This window comes from Protopterus annectens, chromosome 3.part1 (genome assembly GCF_019279795.1).
Source record: "Protopterus annectens isolate FY-2018-M chromosome 3.part1, PAN1.0, whole genome shotgun sequence".
Classification (NCBI taxonomy): Eukaryota; Metazoa; Chordata; order Ceratodontiformes; family Protopteridae; genus Protopterus; species Protopterus annectens.
The window spans coordinates 522479159-522496347 of NC_056732.1; the positions used below are offsets into that span (position 1 = coordinate 522479159).

The 17189-nt window shown below is 39.1% G+C and overlaps 1 protein-coding gene across 1 annotated transcript in view; it reads right to left on the reverse strand.

Moving 5' to 3' along the window:
* WDR48 (WD repeat domain 48) overlaps positions 1–17189 on the reverse strand; it is a 1921140-nt gene that overhangs the window by 1775119 nt on the left and 128832 nt on the right. Inside the window, exon 2 of the mRNA XM_044066951.1 lies at positions 1711–1851. Coding sequence (XP_043922886.1) covers positions 1711–1851 — 141 coding nt within the window. The remainder of the gene's footprint in view (positions 1–1710; positions 1852–17189) is intronic.

Consider the following 17189-nt stretch of genomic DNA (forward strand, 5'->3'; position numbering starts at 1 on the left):
ACTTTAAAAACTTCTACAAGAATACAATGTTTCTGGTGACTTCGCTGTAAACTGATTATACATCCCCGTTTTTAATCTCATCTCCTCCCATCTTAACTTTTAATATTTGACCATCATCCACCTCTTATCTTGGCATAATTACATTTTCCATAAATCTTTCCAGTTGTGCTCTTTCTTGGTTTCCAAATTCCTGTACTTTATACAATTTTTCATAAAATTTCCAAAATATTTGTAATACCTCTATAAGACCTCTGGTTATTTTTCATGTCATAGGTCCCCACATCTGGTGACAATCCCTTCTACTTTCTGTTGCCCAAGTTGCTGTGCTAAAAGCTTTTGAGCTCTAAAGTTATTAAAAAAACAGTTGCTTAACAACTAAACTCATGCATATTATCCAAATACCCCCTTATTTTCTCTTTAGCAATCTGCAGTTGCTCCTCTTCTTCTTCTGAGAATTCTCCTTATTCAGCAATATTTTAACTTTTGTCAGCCCCTCAAAATAATTTCTCTCTCTTTTTATCCATGTGACTTTCTCTTATCTCTAACTATTTTAAACTCCACTTTCATTTTAACCCGCTCACTAGCTATTCTATTCCTTTAATTCCTCTCATTTTATCAAGTAGGTGGGGAACCACCAGCGTGTCATTTTTATTTCATTACTCTGCATTTGTATCTTAGCTTTTATTGGTGCATGATCTGAAATAGTTATAGGATGTCTGTCAAAGCTTTCAATGAAATGCACATGTTCCTGTGAAATATAACTTCAATCCAGTCTAGCCCAGTTATTGTAACTTGGAAAATATGTAAACTCTGTCATTGCTCCTATCAGATCTTCCATACCAAATATGTTCATAAATTTCTTCAGAAGTCTCCCCTCTTTTATTACATTTTCCTAGGTACTGCTGATACATCCTCACTATTCCAAATCAAGTTCCAGTCCTCATTTATAAGCAATACTCCCTACTGAAAAATGTATTTCTTCTCCCAAAATTTTCTTAAGCTCCCCAGAATAGCAGTTCTGGGTGGAATATAAATACAAGTCAGCATAACCCTCCTCCCTTACCAAGAGCACCTTACTACTACAAATCTGCCATTGTTGTATTTTTTCACTTTCTATCACTACTGGAGCCCCTCTAGCAATCAGTATTATTATTCCCCTTTCCCTTTGTCACCGATATTCTGAACATCCATCCTGAAATCAGATTCACATGCTCATTTCTATAAATGTGTCTCCTGTAACATTGCTATTCGCACTCTGCCTTTCTTAATATAAAACTCATTCCTTTTTGTCTATATCTATAAGGCAATTTACATTCCAAGATACTATGGATAGAGTAGCTATTATGATAAAAAGTTGTTTTCCCACTTACTATACGTGACTTTTTTATGTAAATGTCCAAAGTTTGACATATGCACACACTAAAATTTGGCTGGCTGCCCTTCTATACAGTAGTTTCTTCTCATCTCCATTTGACGTTATGCCACATTTCTCAATACTCTTTGCACTTATGAAAACCCTCAAACAAAAAACTAAATAAGTTTTCAAAACATCTCCATCTCCTATTAACTTAAAATTGTACATGGCTGTGTCTGTTTGTTATAACAAATGAAGAAAGGACTTGAATTCTATACTCAACTGCTACACTGCATACATTAACATAAAGCACACTCTTCAAAGGTGCATTAAAATGTGAGATGAAATACACATACCTTGTGCTGGCTTACACTCCATATCCTAATTATAGAATCCCGCCCTGCAGTGAACAGCCTGTTTAGTGTTTGATCCAGCTGAAGGGCATTCACACCATTGCGATTGTACTTTTCCACCTCATCTCGTATTACATATGACACCTGAGAGGAAAGTGATCATTAAAGAAATCAGTGAGGTTATGCTGATCATTAAAGGCACTGGTGAAATCATTCAGAAAAAATTTTCCCATCTACCCAGTCTTTACAGATAATACATGTATACAACTACATTATCTTCTTTATACTTACTATATAAGCATATATCAAAATTACGTACTCTTCAAGTCTTCAACTATCTTCCCATTGTTTTATACATAAAGAGTGGTTCCAAGAGTACACAGAAATGGGGCATTTTCAAATGTGTGGCTTAATTAAAACATCACTTTAATCTCTATCTATTACTGCTCCTTTTCATTCCTATAAATTTTAAATCAACACTACCTCCTTTCAGGAGATTTCTCTTTCAGTTTTGTACTGTCTCAGAATTTGTATTTTTGCTGAAAAATTAATTAAACATATCTAGAGAAAGGACTGATACATCAGAAAGAGTCAAAATCGCACTAGTCTTCCAAGATCACTGCAAACTGGACAATACATTTCTTGCATGAAACACAGGAGGGAACAATAACAGTGGCTGGGGCAGACTGGAATAGTATTGATTCAATGACATTAGCAACGAATTTACAGTGGATGTTTAGGAACAACAACTGCTTCAGATTGTAAAAAAAGTCTACCAGGGAACGGAACACACTAGACATCGTTTGTGTTCCTTAAGAAATTACTGTTACATCATGTCAAGTTTTACCAAATTGCTGCTAGATAATTCTGCCAAACTGAAATCTAAACCAATGCACAGAGGTTTAATAACAGATTGTACTGAAGCAAAACAGTCACTATGTAAAACTAACTGGAGTGATGCATTCAGAAGAAAAACTACAGAAGGAATGAGGCAAGTTTTGAAAGAGAAATTGTTTGAATGAAAAAAAAAATGTTTAACATCGGGAGGATATATTTCCATACGAACATACTTGATTGAGGTAAGAGACAAAATAAATAAAAAAGGGAAAAGAGGTCAAACTACAACTTTGAAAACTGAAATAAACTGGAGAGTCAAATTAATCATAGTGTGAGACAAGATAAAAAACACTGATGAAAAATTTTATAAAGATACTGAGCATTATAGGAAACCATTCTACAGATACGCAAGATGTGGTGAGAGCAAAGACATACAAACTAATAATCTGGCACCCATGTCCCTTATGGCCTGAGGTAGCTTATAAATGCCTGGCCCTCAATGTCCTACTTAGACACAATATATTATTCTTCTTTCGAGAAAACTTGGCTAGGCTTAAAAAGGCCCCCCTGGGTTGTCAGCATTAATCTATGAACTGTGTGCAGATTCTAAAATTTATTCACAGACACACTGGATTATAGATATACTTAAAATTTTATGCAGAACATTTGGCTCCACAAAGGGAGTGATAATTTGTCCTAGTAACATCCAGGAAAATTCTGATACTGAAAACAAATTAGATTATATTGAAAAGAATTACACAAACTGGACCCAAGCAAAGCACAGGGAGGAGACAGAAAGTACAGTTGTGTACACTTACCATAAATGTAGATGTTAGAGTGTATTCACTGTTGCAGTCATCACGTTTGGGTTATCTGCTTGCAGTAGCCCTCAGTCGGCCTGATTAACAAAGTCTTGGGTCCTGCGTCAGTTGCTGCCTCATCTTCCATGACGTCAAGGAGTCAGGGGTATAAAGCATGCAGCCGACGCCATTACATCAGTTTTTCTTGCAACAGATGTCAGGTGCCCCCCTAATGGGAAGCAATAAAATATAAAGTTATACCTCCAACATAAAAGCAAATACACCAAAAAGCTTTTAAGCATAGTAAAGGAGAGTAGAGGTATAGCCAAAAGAAGTCAGGGGGCTGGAGGGACGGTAACCAGGACTGCAACAGTGAATACACTCTAACATCTACATTTATGGTAAGTGTACACAATTGTACTATGTTCTTCGTGTTTCACTGTTGCAGTCATCACATTTGGGTAGATTCCCAAAGTTAAGGATGGGAGGAGGAATTTAGATAGCATTAGGAGCAGCTATAAGGCCCTACAAGACTCCAGTGGCAAAGCCAGCTCTGGGTTTAGAGAAATTTGGCAAATGATAATGCTTGGTGAAAGTAAGTAGCAGCTTCTAGGATGTCCCTAGTAGGGACACCTCTGAGAACAGCTGTAGAAGTAGATGCAGCCCTGGTTGAATGGGGACTAATCCCCATGTGGGATAGGTTTTGCATGGTGCTTATGGCACAGATTAATGCAATGGCCTATCCACTTAGAAATGGTTTGCTTTGAAATAGCCTTCCCCTCTGCTCCTGCAGCAAATGCCACCAGCAGTTGTTCAGATTTCCTTTGAGGTTTAGTCCTGTCCAAGTAAAATCTAAGTTGTCTGTGCACATCTAAGGAGTGCAGTATCCGTTCCCCTTTGTTCTGTGGATTAGGAAAGAAGGTTAGCAAATGAATGGACTGATCAAGAGCCACACTGGAGACCACCTTGCACATGAAAGAGGGACTGATTCTGAGGGACACCCTGTCCGCATGAAAGATGACGAAAGGCTCCACTGCCATAAGGACCTGTAATTCAGATGCTCTTCTTGCTGAAGTGATTGCTAAAAGAAAGGCTGTTTTCCAAGAAAGGAATTTTAAATCTGCATTTGCAGATGGCTCAAAAGGAGGAAGAGTGAGTTTCTCCAATACAAAGTTAAGGTCCCAGACTGGAGTTGGGGCTCTCCTGGGTGGTCATAAGTTTTTGGCCCCTCTGAGGAACTGCTTGAGCAGTGGATGAGAGAAGAGGGGTGGTTCTGTGTTGTAATGAGCTGAAAAGACTGAGGCGTGAATTTTGATGGAGGAAAAAGAAAGGCCCTTGTGAAGCATCTCAGTTAAGCATTGAAGAATCTGAGGTAAGTTGGGCACTGCTGTGCCCATCCCTTGGGAATGGTTCCAGGCACAGAATCTTTTCCATTTTTCAGCATAAGATTTTCTACTAGTAGGCCTCCTTGCCTCCAAAATGATATCAAACACTTGTTTACGGAGGGATGGCAATGGAGAGGTTAGGTAATTAGCCAGGCTGCCATGTTCAGGGTTAGAAGCTGAGGGTGCAGAATCTGGTTCTCCTGCTGAGACAACAGGGTAGGGGTCTGAGGCAGGTGCCATGGAGCCAGCAGTGACACACTGCGCAAGAGGGGGTACCAGTGTTGGCGTGGCCAGTCTGGTGCAATCAATATTGTCCTTGGTTTGTCCTGTCTGATCTTTAGTAGTACTTTGAAGAGGAGAGGCAGAGGAGGAAAGGCATAAACTGATAGATTTTTCCAGTTGAAGGACAGAGCATCCACTTTCCAAGCTTGTTTGTGGAGAGTCCTTGAGCAAAATTTGTCCAATTTGTAGTTCTGGGGGTGGGGGTGGGGGGGGGGCAAACAGGTCTATATTTGGGCTCCCCAATTTGTCAACATGATGAAAGTCTTTGGTTCCAGTTTCCACTCGTGTGGGTCCATGAGACTTCTGCTTAGTTCGTCTGCCAGTGTATTTAGTTTTCCTGGCAGGGAATGAGCCTGTAGATGCACTTGGTAGCTCAAGGCTGTGTTCCACAGAGCAATGGCTAGTCTGCAGAGGGGGTAAGAATGGGTACCCCCCTGCTTGTTTATGTACCACATAACAGTGGTGTTGTCCGTCTTTACCATTAATTGTCCTGGAAGAATGTGGTCCTTGAAGGCTGTCAGAGCATTCTGTACAGCTAACATTTCTTTTTGATTAATATGCAGGTGCATTTGACTTGGTTCCATTTACCCTGAACACACTTCCCTGCCAGGTGAGCCCCCCCATGCATAGTCTGATGAATCCCTTGTTTTGGTGGCAGGCCTCTGGCCACCAAAGGAAATTTAACCGTAGGCAAGGTATGACAGGAATCATTGCTTCTAGATCCTGAGAATGTTGACACTAAAGGCTTTTTAGATACCATTGTAGTTTTCTCAGATGCAGTCTTGCATATGGAATTAGTGGAATGCAGGAGGCCATGAACCCCAAGGCTTGCTGTATTTGCCTTGCAGATAGCAGAGTTTTTGTGGCCATTAGTTTGAGTAGGTTGTCCAATGAATTTGTTTCTCTGGCGTGAGGAAAGCCATCTGGGAAGTTGTATTCAAGCTTGCTCCCAGGAATATAATTTGTTGACAGGGTACCAGATGTGATTTCTTTTCGTTTATGGTGTACCCCAGACAAGTTAGCACCTTTTGTACAAATGCCAGATGATTCAAAAGTATGTCCTGGCTTTCTTCTTGAATTAGACAATCGTCCAGGTATGCGTATATTTGAATATTTCTTTGCCTGCAAAATGCAATGACTGGAGCTAGGCACTTTGTGAATACCCTGGGCGCAGTAGATAAGCCAAAGGGCAGTGGAGAGAACTGATAGTGCATGTAGCCTGCTTTGAAGCGTAGGTATCTTCTGCAAGATTCCCCAATTGGGATGTGCAGGTAGGCCTCCTTTAAATAGAGTGTTGCCAACCAGGCATCTTTGCCTAGCATAGAAAGCAACTGGTGAAGAGTTAGCATCTTGAATTTTGGAATCACCAAAAAGGTGTTTAAGGTAGACAGGTCCAGGATAGGACACCATAAGTTCTCTTTATTGGGTACCAGGAAAAGTCTTGAGTAGAAACCCTGTCCCTTTTCCTCTTCTGGTAAGGTTTGAATAGCCTTTATGCTTAAGAGAAAGAGTACTTGCTTTTGAGCCTCTACCCACGGATATGGGGGTAGATCTGGCCGACCATTTGGGGTTGGTAACATGTGGAACTGAAATCTGTATCCTTGGGAAACTATATTTAAAACCCATTTGTCCTGGGTAATGAGTTCCCAGTTTTTTGCCCTGCAGAGCAATCTTTCCCCCTAAAGGAGCAGTAAGTTGAGAAGTGCTTGGAAGTTTTAAAGTTAAGTCACTGAGACAGTTTACCACAGGGGGGAGGTCTTACTACTCCCTGATTTGGAAGTGGGAGCCCCCCACTGCTTAGTCCTGTGCGTACCCTGGGACTGAAGTTTGGGTGTTCTGCTGGATCTAGGTTTGGACTGGGAAGGCCTGGAAGAGGCAGAAAAGGACCAATTCTTAGAGGGCCAATGCCTACTAAATTTTGGAGGTTGTACTTGCAGGAAATCTTTAACAGTTTGCATAGATTTAGCTTTTTCCTCCATCTTTTTAAGAACTTCTGCTTTGTTGCCAAAGAGGCGGTCCTGATTTAAGGGAGCATCCAGTAATTTAGCTTTAACATGATTTGCCAAGGATTGCTCCTTAAGCCAAGCATGCCTTCTAAGTACAGACCCAGTGATAGCAGCCCTGCAAGATGCCTCTAGTGAATCAAAACCACATTGCAAAGTATGTTTTCCAACCTGTTCAGCAGAATGCATTAAATTCTGTAAATCCTTATTTTCAGCACAATCAGGAATCATAATTTTCTGTTTAAGTAATCCAATAATATGCTCCTGATACTTTAACATATGAAACTGGCAGTTTAAGGCCCTAATGGTCAAGGTTGCAGAAGTGTATACCTTCGTACCCCATCTATCCAGGGCCCTGAAGTCTCTATCAGAGGGGGTAGGATTTCTGGCAGCAATAGCCTTAATGCCCTTTGGTCCCTGTGAAATGGTCTCAGGATCAGCAGTAGGATTTTTAAAAAGGAACTTGTGAGAATCAGGAACCCTGTAATATCTATCAGGTTTTCTGGGAGCAGGAGGTAGAGAGTCAGGGGCCAAGCTAGATTCCGAAAAGGCATCATCAACAATGTCTAGTACAGGAGGGATAGCTAAAGGCCTGTGCTTGGGCAGGAGTAAGAAATCCCTAAGCCTCTTCTTAGAATCTGAGTAATCCTGGCTTTCCCAACGAAAATGCTCCCTAAGAGTATGCAAGGTTTCACCAAAAGAGAAATCCTCTGGTGGTGGTGGTGGGGGGGGGGGGGGGCAGAGGGAATAGAGTCCTCTGCATCAGAATCCTCATAGGTAGATAAGGGTAAATCCTGGTCATCAGAGGAAAAAGAAATTTCAAATCCTGGTCAGAAGTATCATGAGCAAACTCAGTCCTAGGTCTCTTAGAGGGGGAAAGTTGGCTTCCCCTGATTAAAGTAATAAGGTCTTCAGCTATTCTTATCATTTGTTTTTTAGGCATAGAGGCCTGACCATGCGATCTGGGCATCGATTTTCTAGGCATGGTTCAAGTTTTAGGCCTTGAAGAAGATGGCGTCTGTTTAATATGCAAGTCAGTAGGCCTGAAAACACCCTCAGAAGCCGGTGCCTGCACAGCGGCTCCGGACCCATCCAAGGTAGAGACATCTGCAGGTTCCCCAGTTGAAGCATCTCGCGGCATACCGGACTCTGAATGGGTTTCAGTAGAGGCCTGCGAATCTGAAGTAGCGGGTATCAGGGGCTGCGAAAGCGCCTCACTGAGTACCGGCGAACTGGTGACTGGCTTAGGAGAAGCATCGCCAGCAGCTTTGGACCTAGGTGGCCTGTCTCTGTCTTTATCTTTGCGTTTTTTCGGAATGTCGGAAGTCGGATGGCTTACCGAAGACATATCTGGATAATTGAACAGAGTACCAAAGTATTTAGAAGCGTAAATATACCGACGACGAATAGTTCGTTGTTTAAATAAGGCACAAAACCAACAGCGAGGTACGTCGTGGTCAGGGCCTAGGCAAGGAATACAGTATGAATGAAAATCTTTATGAGGTATTTGCTTTCCACAAGAAATACAATTATTTACTTTTACTGACATCAGTTTAGAGCAAGAAAAAGTTTCCCCAACAGGGTACTTGGCTTTAGTTGAAGACTTCGGTTCTGAAACTCGAAAACGAAAATTTCAGGAGTCGGCCGACCAGCACTTGTGAACTGCTTCTGCTTCGGGAGCCACACGGCAAGAAAGACTGGTGTAATGGCATCGGCTGCATGCTTTATACCCGACTACCTGATGTCACAGAAGATGAGGCAGCAACCGACACAGGACCCAAGACTTTGTTAATCAGGCCGACTGAGGGCTACTGCAAGCAGACAACCCAAATGTGATGACTGCAACAGTGAAACACAAAGAATGTTTATTAAGACCCGAGAACACTTCAGCATGAACTTATAGTACCATTTTGTTATTCACTAGGTCATATAAACATGGGGAGATCCCTCAAGACTGCAGATATGCACTTGTTAAACCTATCTTTAAGGGAAAAAGAAAAACAGGACAAAGCCAGAGTTATACAGACCCACAAGTTTACTTTCTTGTTGTGGAAAAATGATGGAGAAGATTATATTGGATAAATTGCCAGAACTGGAAATGTTCGGACTTAAAATGATAGATCTATTTTCAAAATATGCTTACTGATGTATTTCCACCTGTGCATGATGTTATATAACAACTATGAATGAAAAACTGTGCTGTGATGTAATTTATATACATTTAACTTCAGCATCTGATAGGGTCATGCACAGAACACTGGTCAATAAATTAGAACAACCAGGAAATGGTGTACTCTTGATAAGACGGATAGCTACATGGCTTCCAAAAATAGGACACGGCAAGCATCTTACAGCAACTGGACAGGTGAAATTCGAGGTTATAGTCAGGGTGTCCCACAGGAATCTGTCTTGGCCCTATACTTGTTTAGATTGTATATTTCAAGTGTATCTTTTTCATCTGAGGTGTTGTGCAGTCTGTATGCAGATGACTTGAAAATAGGTAACCTGATTACATGTATTACAATATCTGCAAAAGAACTTGAATAACTTGACCATTTCGGCACAGGAGAATAACATGATGATAAATTAATCAAAAACTAAGTTAAATTGAAAGGTGAACATTTAACACAGCACACAGTGATTGAAACTGTAGATTCATTTATGGAACTGGGTACAAGGGTAGATCCAGTTTTTACTTTTTCTAATCAGATCAACTAATTGGTTAATGATAGGTTGTATAAAAAGATATATAAAGTCTAGGAAATCAGAAATGATGAAATCATTGTTTGTTAGTTATATCAGACCCAAACTTGAGTATGGAATAACAATACAGAAACCTTTCAGAGTACAGTGGGAATATACAAAGGGCATTCATGAATGTTAAAATTCAAGTTATTATGAAAGACTAAAATAGCTGAACTTGTACAGTCCCTCATATAGATATTTAAAAGGAAACTTTATTCAGATACGTAGGGTATTTAGAGACACCTGCTCTGGGAACTTTTGGGGTTATCAAAAGTAAAGGAGAATCATCACATAACCTATCTAGAAAATTCTAAAGGAATGAGAAGTGTAATAATTGGCTCTCTGAGACAGTAGCTGATGCATGGAACAGACTACCAAATTACTTTAAAGAAAGCACTAGTTTAAATAACCGCTTTGGTATATTGTCAGGCTACAAGGGCGTCACTGTCTGTAATATTTGTATGTATGTATATGTATAATTTTCCTTTTTTAGAACTATAGTCAATGTAGAGTTGATATTACAAGACTGTATTGGAAGATGGCAAGGGCTAGCTAATCTGCAATTATTCCTACAGGCTGCAGTTAGTAAATGGGACTTAAACCACATCTTCTCTATGCTAGGAAGATTTAGAAGATTAAAAGGTCCAAATGCGCCTTCCATTAAGACAAATACATTTGATCCTGTGTCCTGAATGAGAAACTATCACAGTATTTCAGCCACATTACTTTTTAGGGAAAGCAGATGATACACTGCAGCAAGCTCCATTCCCCCCTCATGTTTACTTCAGGGGTCCTGTCAAATCTACTTCCTCAATCACAGGGTTTAGGCTAAGTATTACCAACTGAAGGTGATCTAGATACCTTAAAACATATACAAGCATCCATTTCCTCCTCAAGATCACACTTGCCCCCCACATCTTAGTACAAAATGGATTACAGATGAGAATGTTTGCATATGCATACTTAATTCTGTGTTCACTGATGTTAGCTCCTGAACCTATTCTGTAGAAAAGCACGAGTATCACACACACAGGCAGACAGACAAACACAATTACAGAAAGGGAAAAGAATAAACTGCGATGTATACACAGACTGTAAATTCACTTACAAACATATGTTTAATACAGTGATGCCAAAGGAAAGTGAGAAATGTGGCAACTGAAGCTACTATACAGGATTTCAAAAAAATTACACTTTTTGGTGCATCACTGTACTGCTAATCAGAGTAAGGAATAATTTGTAAAACATGAATATTATGCACGGAGCACTGTTCACTGCTTCTTATACTGGTTAAGCTTAAAAATTTTATGAAAACGAGTACCACTTAAGATAAAAACTGGCAAGAGTGATTATAAAAATAATCCAAATATAGGCACCGGTGACCAGGCGGATCCAACACACAAGTATTTATTAGTGAAAACACAATGAACACAAAAAACAAGACGTATAAACACTATAAATGCAATTCCCCTTACGTCTTCGTCTCAAAGAACTTCATCAGATGGGCGTGCGTGTGATGATTACTTGTTTAAAAACATTTTCTCTCTCAGTTAAACCATTAAAATGCTCCAATCAATTAGTCATTAAATTCAACAGGAATATGGGTTAACAACTCATATTTGGGAATATGGGTTGCAAACAACTCATAATATTTTATGTAATTCTTTCATTCATTTTTTAACTAAATGAAGAGACTCATTCTACTAAAGTTTATATTGTACAACAAATAACTTTGACAGAATTTCACTATGTGGTTCAAGTTTCTCCATTAGATGGTGCCAATCTACTACTATTTTTAGTTCATAAACACAGGAACTATTTGTGTGTTGCATTATATTTAATTTAATGCAACTTTTATTTACAACTACTTTACACTTCTGTATATCCACTTATATATACACTTTTTATATTATGTTTTTTTACACATTAAGTTTTAACCATGTTTTATATACATATTACATATATATTTAAACCCATATTCCTGTTGAATGTAACGACTGATTAGAGCATTTTATTGGTTTAACTGAGGGAGAAAAGGTTTTTAAACAAGTAATCATCACACACACACGCCCATCTGATGAAGTTCTTTGAGACGAAAACGTAAGGGAAATTGCATTTATAGCGTTTATGCTTCTTGTTTTCATGTGTTTCCGCTAATAAATACTTGTGTGTTGGATCCGCCTGGTCTCCGGTGCCTTTCACATGAATGCAAGATCTTTCAGTATACTGTTTACACTGATGGCTTGTGTGCCAAGAACTTGGATGACTACAGGAAAGGGGGATGGATTAATACACACGCACACACAATATCACAGACTTTTGCTACCTAAATCTTTATTACACGTTTTTTGTCCTAACATTTTAAATGTAGAAAGCAATAATGAAATAAAATGCAACGTGCAAGTAAACATCTTTAGTTATAGAAATGACAAGCTTTCAATAACCAAACAATTTATATATAGAAGCAATATCATTATTACTGTTCCATCTGAAAATACAGCTACAGAAACAATGCCATTATCACAATTCCACTTGATGTCATTTATAAAAGTAGCAATGACAGCTGACCACAGCAAAACCATGCTACAACTTGGAAGGATATAAAATTGATTCAAATACAGGATCAAATGCTGAACAATTAGTCTTTCAGATATACTGGAACAGAGTGACAAAACAGCAATACATTGACAATTACTCAACAGCAGAAGAATCTTTTCCAGAATCCTAAGCCTACTGGTTCTTATCATGGAATTGCTCTTGCTATACATTATAGTGGCATGATGCACTGTCTGGTCAAGAATAAGAAGCTGCCTTACAGCTTGCATAATTTAAGCTTTGGTAAAACTTCTGGCACCTGTTATACATTCCATGAGAAGCCACGTCTTGCTGGATGCATTAGTTAATTATGTACAAAATTATACAATTAGTAATGCTATCATAGGATACACACAAACGCAAGTGAGCATACACATCTATGTACAACTATGAACAATTGGAAGGCTCGTCAAATCAACTATGGCGTGTCTTTAGGAAGTAGATGAAAACTGCACTATCTGGCAAAAATTCATACTTGGACAATATTTGCAAGTTCTCCACAGAACACTCCCCAGCTGAGAACTAAACTACAGGAAAAAAATCAGCTGTGTGGCAACAATGCTAACTGCTATGACATAACCAAAAAGCTGCTGTTGTTGCCCTTTAACACCAATCGCATACTCCACATGCATTTCTTCTAGATCTGTACATTACTGACTATATTGCTTAATTTAACTATCCTGACTGAAACAAATACATACACAGTAGTTTTTTTTTCAAAAATTTCAGTATGAAATAAACAGCCTTTTAACTGCTGAGTATTTTCAGCCACTCCATTCCCAGAAGTCTGTTTTTTGCCTATATTTGTTCTCGTACTTAAGGGCGTACATCTTGAAAAGAGTTCAGCATTTTATTCATTCAATTGTCAGAGAATGTTACTGTCAAAATTACCTAGAAAACAGTATTGGATTGGGCTCCTACATTTAATATTGTTTCTTAAAGCTCAGTGTGTACAAAAAAAAACAACATAAAATCACTTTTATACAGAAACGCATACTACTTTTAGGAAAGAAATCACACCAACATTGTGTGTTCATGATGTGACAGTTTTCGTTTTACTTTAACACTCTAAAGAGAACTTATAAGCTACGCATTTGTTTTCAGCTGATTAACTGCTATAAAACAGTCTCTGTCAATCTACAAAATGGCATTCTGGCCTGAATTCCTTGATTAACTTCTCTTGCTTCATTAAGATATTTAATGACATTTTCAGAAAAGACATCTGGATGACCCCACTTTAATTTTGTTTTGCAAATAAGAGAGACAAACTCAAATATAGGCATGGATCTCAAGAGTATGCAAACATGCATATTTTACTATGATATATTAAAAATTACACAGCACGTTTTGCCTAGAAAGTATTTTTTTTTACTCCAATTTCATAAAAACATACCAATAACATGATTAAGATACACAGTGAGTGTGTTAGCTATAAAAATGTAAAATGTAAAATAATGTGAAATGAATGGCAAAACCAGATTATCCAAATGTATGTACAAGACTAATGTGGTACCTAGGAAAAGTCCATAAGAAATTGTGAGCAAATTTCTTAATAATAAAATTGCAGGACTTCAAGATGGCTGCACACTGATCAACAGCTTAATTTCAGCTCTCCCAGTGTGAAAAAAAAAAGTAAAATGGGAGGGGCTGGAACTATGCCACTCTAAAATTCAGTTACCAGCTAGTAAGTACACTGCCTGGAGGCCAGCAAAGAAGAAACTTAGCCTGAAAGAAAATCACTAGAAAAGGCAGAGAGAAAACACTGACTGGGAAGAATTCTGCTGCTATTCAGTAAAAAGCAGTTCAAGCTCCAACTACTTTGATGCAAGACATGGCTCCTAGCAACCAAGGGGAAAAATAAATCAAATGTGGTCAGAGCTGCAGTGTTAAATTAAAAAAGGCTGGAAAATAGTGGAAGAAACTTTAACAGATATTCAGATGAACTGATAAAAACTGCAAAAAACAGATGTCGAAATGAAGAAAAGGCTGGCTGAGTATGGGACTGATCAAGAAAACAGGTTACAGAAATGGTAGAAGAGGATAGAGGTCAAAAGGAAAACCTACAATTTTCTACTGTACCAGAAAAACTGGCAGGAAAGGACATTATTAATTTTATGAAGTCACAATTAAGCAACTGGACTGGTATTCCACAGTTAACTGAAAGTGCACAATGTGTGTATATACTCCAAACCTGGTCAAGACCTGTATTAAAAAAGATGCAATCGATTTCGGAAGGAATATGTCAAGAAGATAGCAGCATTCTTTTGATCCTCTGCCTTAAAAGATGTTTTCTGACAGCATTTTATTAATATTACTTAAAATACAACAAAGAATTTTCACTCAGTTGATCATCTCAATATCGTGGACAACTTACTCAGAAGAAATTTCAATTTTATTGATATTTTACCAAAAAAATTTTCTGTCACAAGTTCTGTAGTGCCTGTCACAGACAAACAACTATGAGTCACTCAAAGGACTTCTCTTCAGGAAAACTCCACAAAAAAGGAACTTCAGACTAAAATTACCCGCATACAGGACCTTTCTATGAAAATGGACAATCTAGAGAAAAGTATGGAAAATAAGAAGAAAGCAAGAAACAAATAGATGACTTGAATGAAATAATTACAAAACGCTCTGACCAAACAGCAGCTACAGAAAAATCAGTGAATGAAATAGATTGAAGACAGATGGAAAATGACAGCCAAACAGATTTCCTATTAAAACAAAACAACCAACTACTAGAAAAAGTGGAAGATTTACAATCAAGATCAAGAAAAAATAATATCAGACTATGCGGAGCCCCAGAAAAAATGGAAGGAAATTATATGGTCTTGTTCCTAAATATAGAAGTTATGTTCTTACCATAACGTTCCATGTTAGTTGTCTTCTTCTCGCCTTCTTCTTGCTGGATGGGTTCGGAGCCGACCTCGGCTCCGACTCGGCCACTCTAAAAGCTCGAGAGTTGGTTCCACCGGCTCGAGGCTCCCCTTATATCCCACAATGCTAGGCGAGAGTTACCTCAGATCTCGTTTGTAAGCTAACCCCAGCTTATAACAGTAACAGTATAACTGTAAAAACAGAATCCACCTCTAACAACAGGAAGCAAAAGGGTGACCTACATCCTGAACGAAGAAATATGCATAATAGCATATGACTAAGAAAGAGGTGGTAGAAAGAGAGGTCACGATCACAACTCCTCTAGGTCTGTCCAGGCCAGGGGAAGGAGGGTGGGACGCAAGAAGAAGGCGAGAAGAAGACAACTAACATGGAACGTTATGGTAAGAACATAACTTCTATATGTTAAGTTGTCTATCTCGCCTTCATTCTTGCTGGATGGGACCGCGTCCCTAGCACCTTGTCCCGGGTGGCCTAACGGAACAGACTCTTGAGAACAGTGGAACCAAAATTAGCTCTATGCCTAGAAGCTAAATCCAACTTATAATGAGAAATAAAAGTGTGAGGAGTAGCCCAAGTAGCCGCTGCACAAATGGTGTCAATAGGCAGTCTGTCTTGGAAGGCTAAAGAAGTAGCCAAAGCTCTGGTGGAATGGGCTTTAGGTTTATTAGGCAATTTTTGTTGTCTAATTTCATATACCAGGGAAATCAAAGATGTTAGCCATCTGGATAATGATACCTTTGAAACTGAAAGTCCCTTTCTGCTTTCCGCATAGGAGACAAACAGCTGATCAGATTTTCTGAATTGTTTCGTCCTATCCAAGTAGTACCTTAATTGACGATGAACATCCAGGCAGTGTAATTTTTGTTCAGACCTATTTGAATACTCTGGGAAAAAGACAGGGAGGTCAATGGTTTGATTCAGATTTGATGTTGAAACCACCTTAGGCAAAAAGGACGGGTTAGTTCATAAGGAAACTCTGTCCTTATGGAATACAAGATAAGGAGAACGACAACTGAGTGCTTGAAGTTCTGAAATTCTTCTAGCTGATGTGATAGCCACCAGAAAGAGAGTTTTCCATGATAATAATTTCAAGGAACATGAAGCTGCAGGTTCAAACGGGGAAAGAATCAAAGAAGCAAGAACTAAATTTAGGTCCCAAGGAGAAGGAGGATTTCTTATAGGAGGTCTGAGAAGAAAAACTCCTTTCAAAAAGGCTTTGCAAAGTTTGTGGGACATTAGGGCAGATTCAGAAATACCCACATGGAAATTAGAAATAGCTGCCAATTGAACCTTAAGAGTAGATGGAGATGAACCTGCATGGAAGAGTTCAGCTAGAAAATCAAGGACTAGTTGGATGGAAGCGGTGAAAGGATCTATGTCCTTTCCTTGTGCCCAATATGAGAAGCGTTTCCACTTACTCAAATAAATCTTTCGAGTGGAAGATTTATGGGAAGCTATCAATATATCTCTAACAGAGTGAGATAATTGAGGAAGCCTGGCTACGGTTGGAACTGGAGGAACCAAGCAGTGAGGTTCAGAGAGGGGAGGGAGCGATGAAACTGACCCGACTGGTGGATCAAAAGATCTGGAACTAGGTCCAGATTCCACAGTCGCTCCAAAAGAAATCGACGTAGAAAGGGGAACCACACTTGTCGAGGCCAGTAAGGAGCAATGAGGATCAATGAGACCTTCTGAGCGATAGCTTTCTGTATTACTTGAGAGATCAGTGGGAAAGGAGGAAATGCATACAGAAGTCCCCGGGGCCAAACTTGGACTAGAGCGTCCCTGCTGGGTTGGCCTGGTAAAGGGAATAGAGTGAAATATTCTCTGCACTTGCTGTTTTGGGGAGTAGCAAAAAGATCGCAGCAAGGCTGACCCCACTTGAGAAAGATTTCTCTCACTACAGAGTCTTTCAGAGACCACTCGTGAGGCATGAG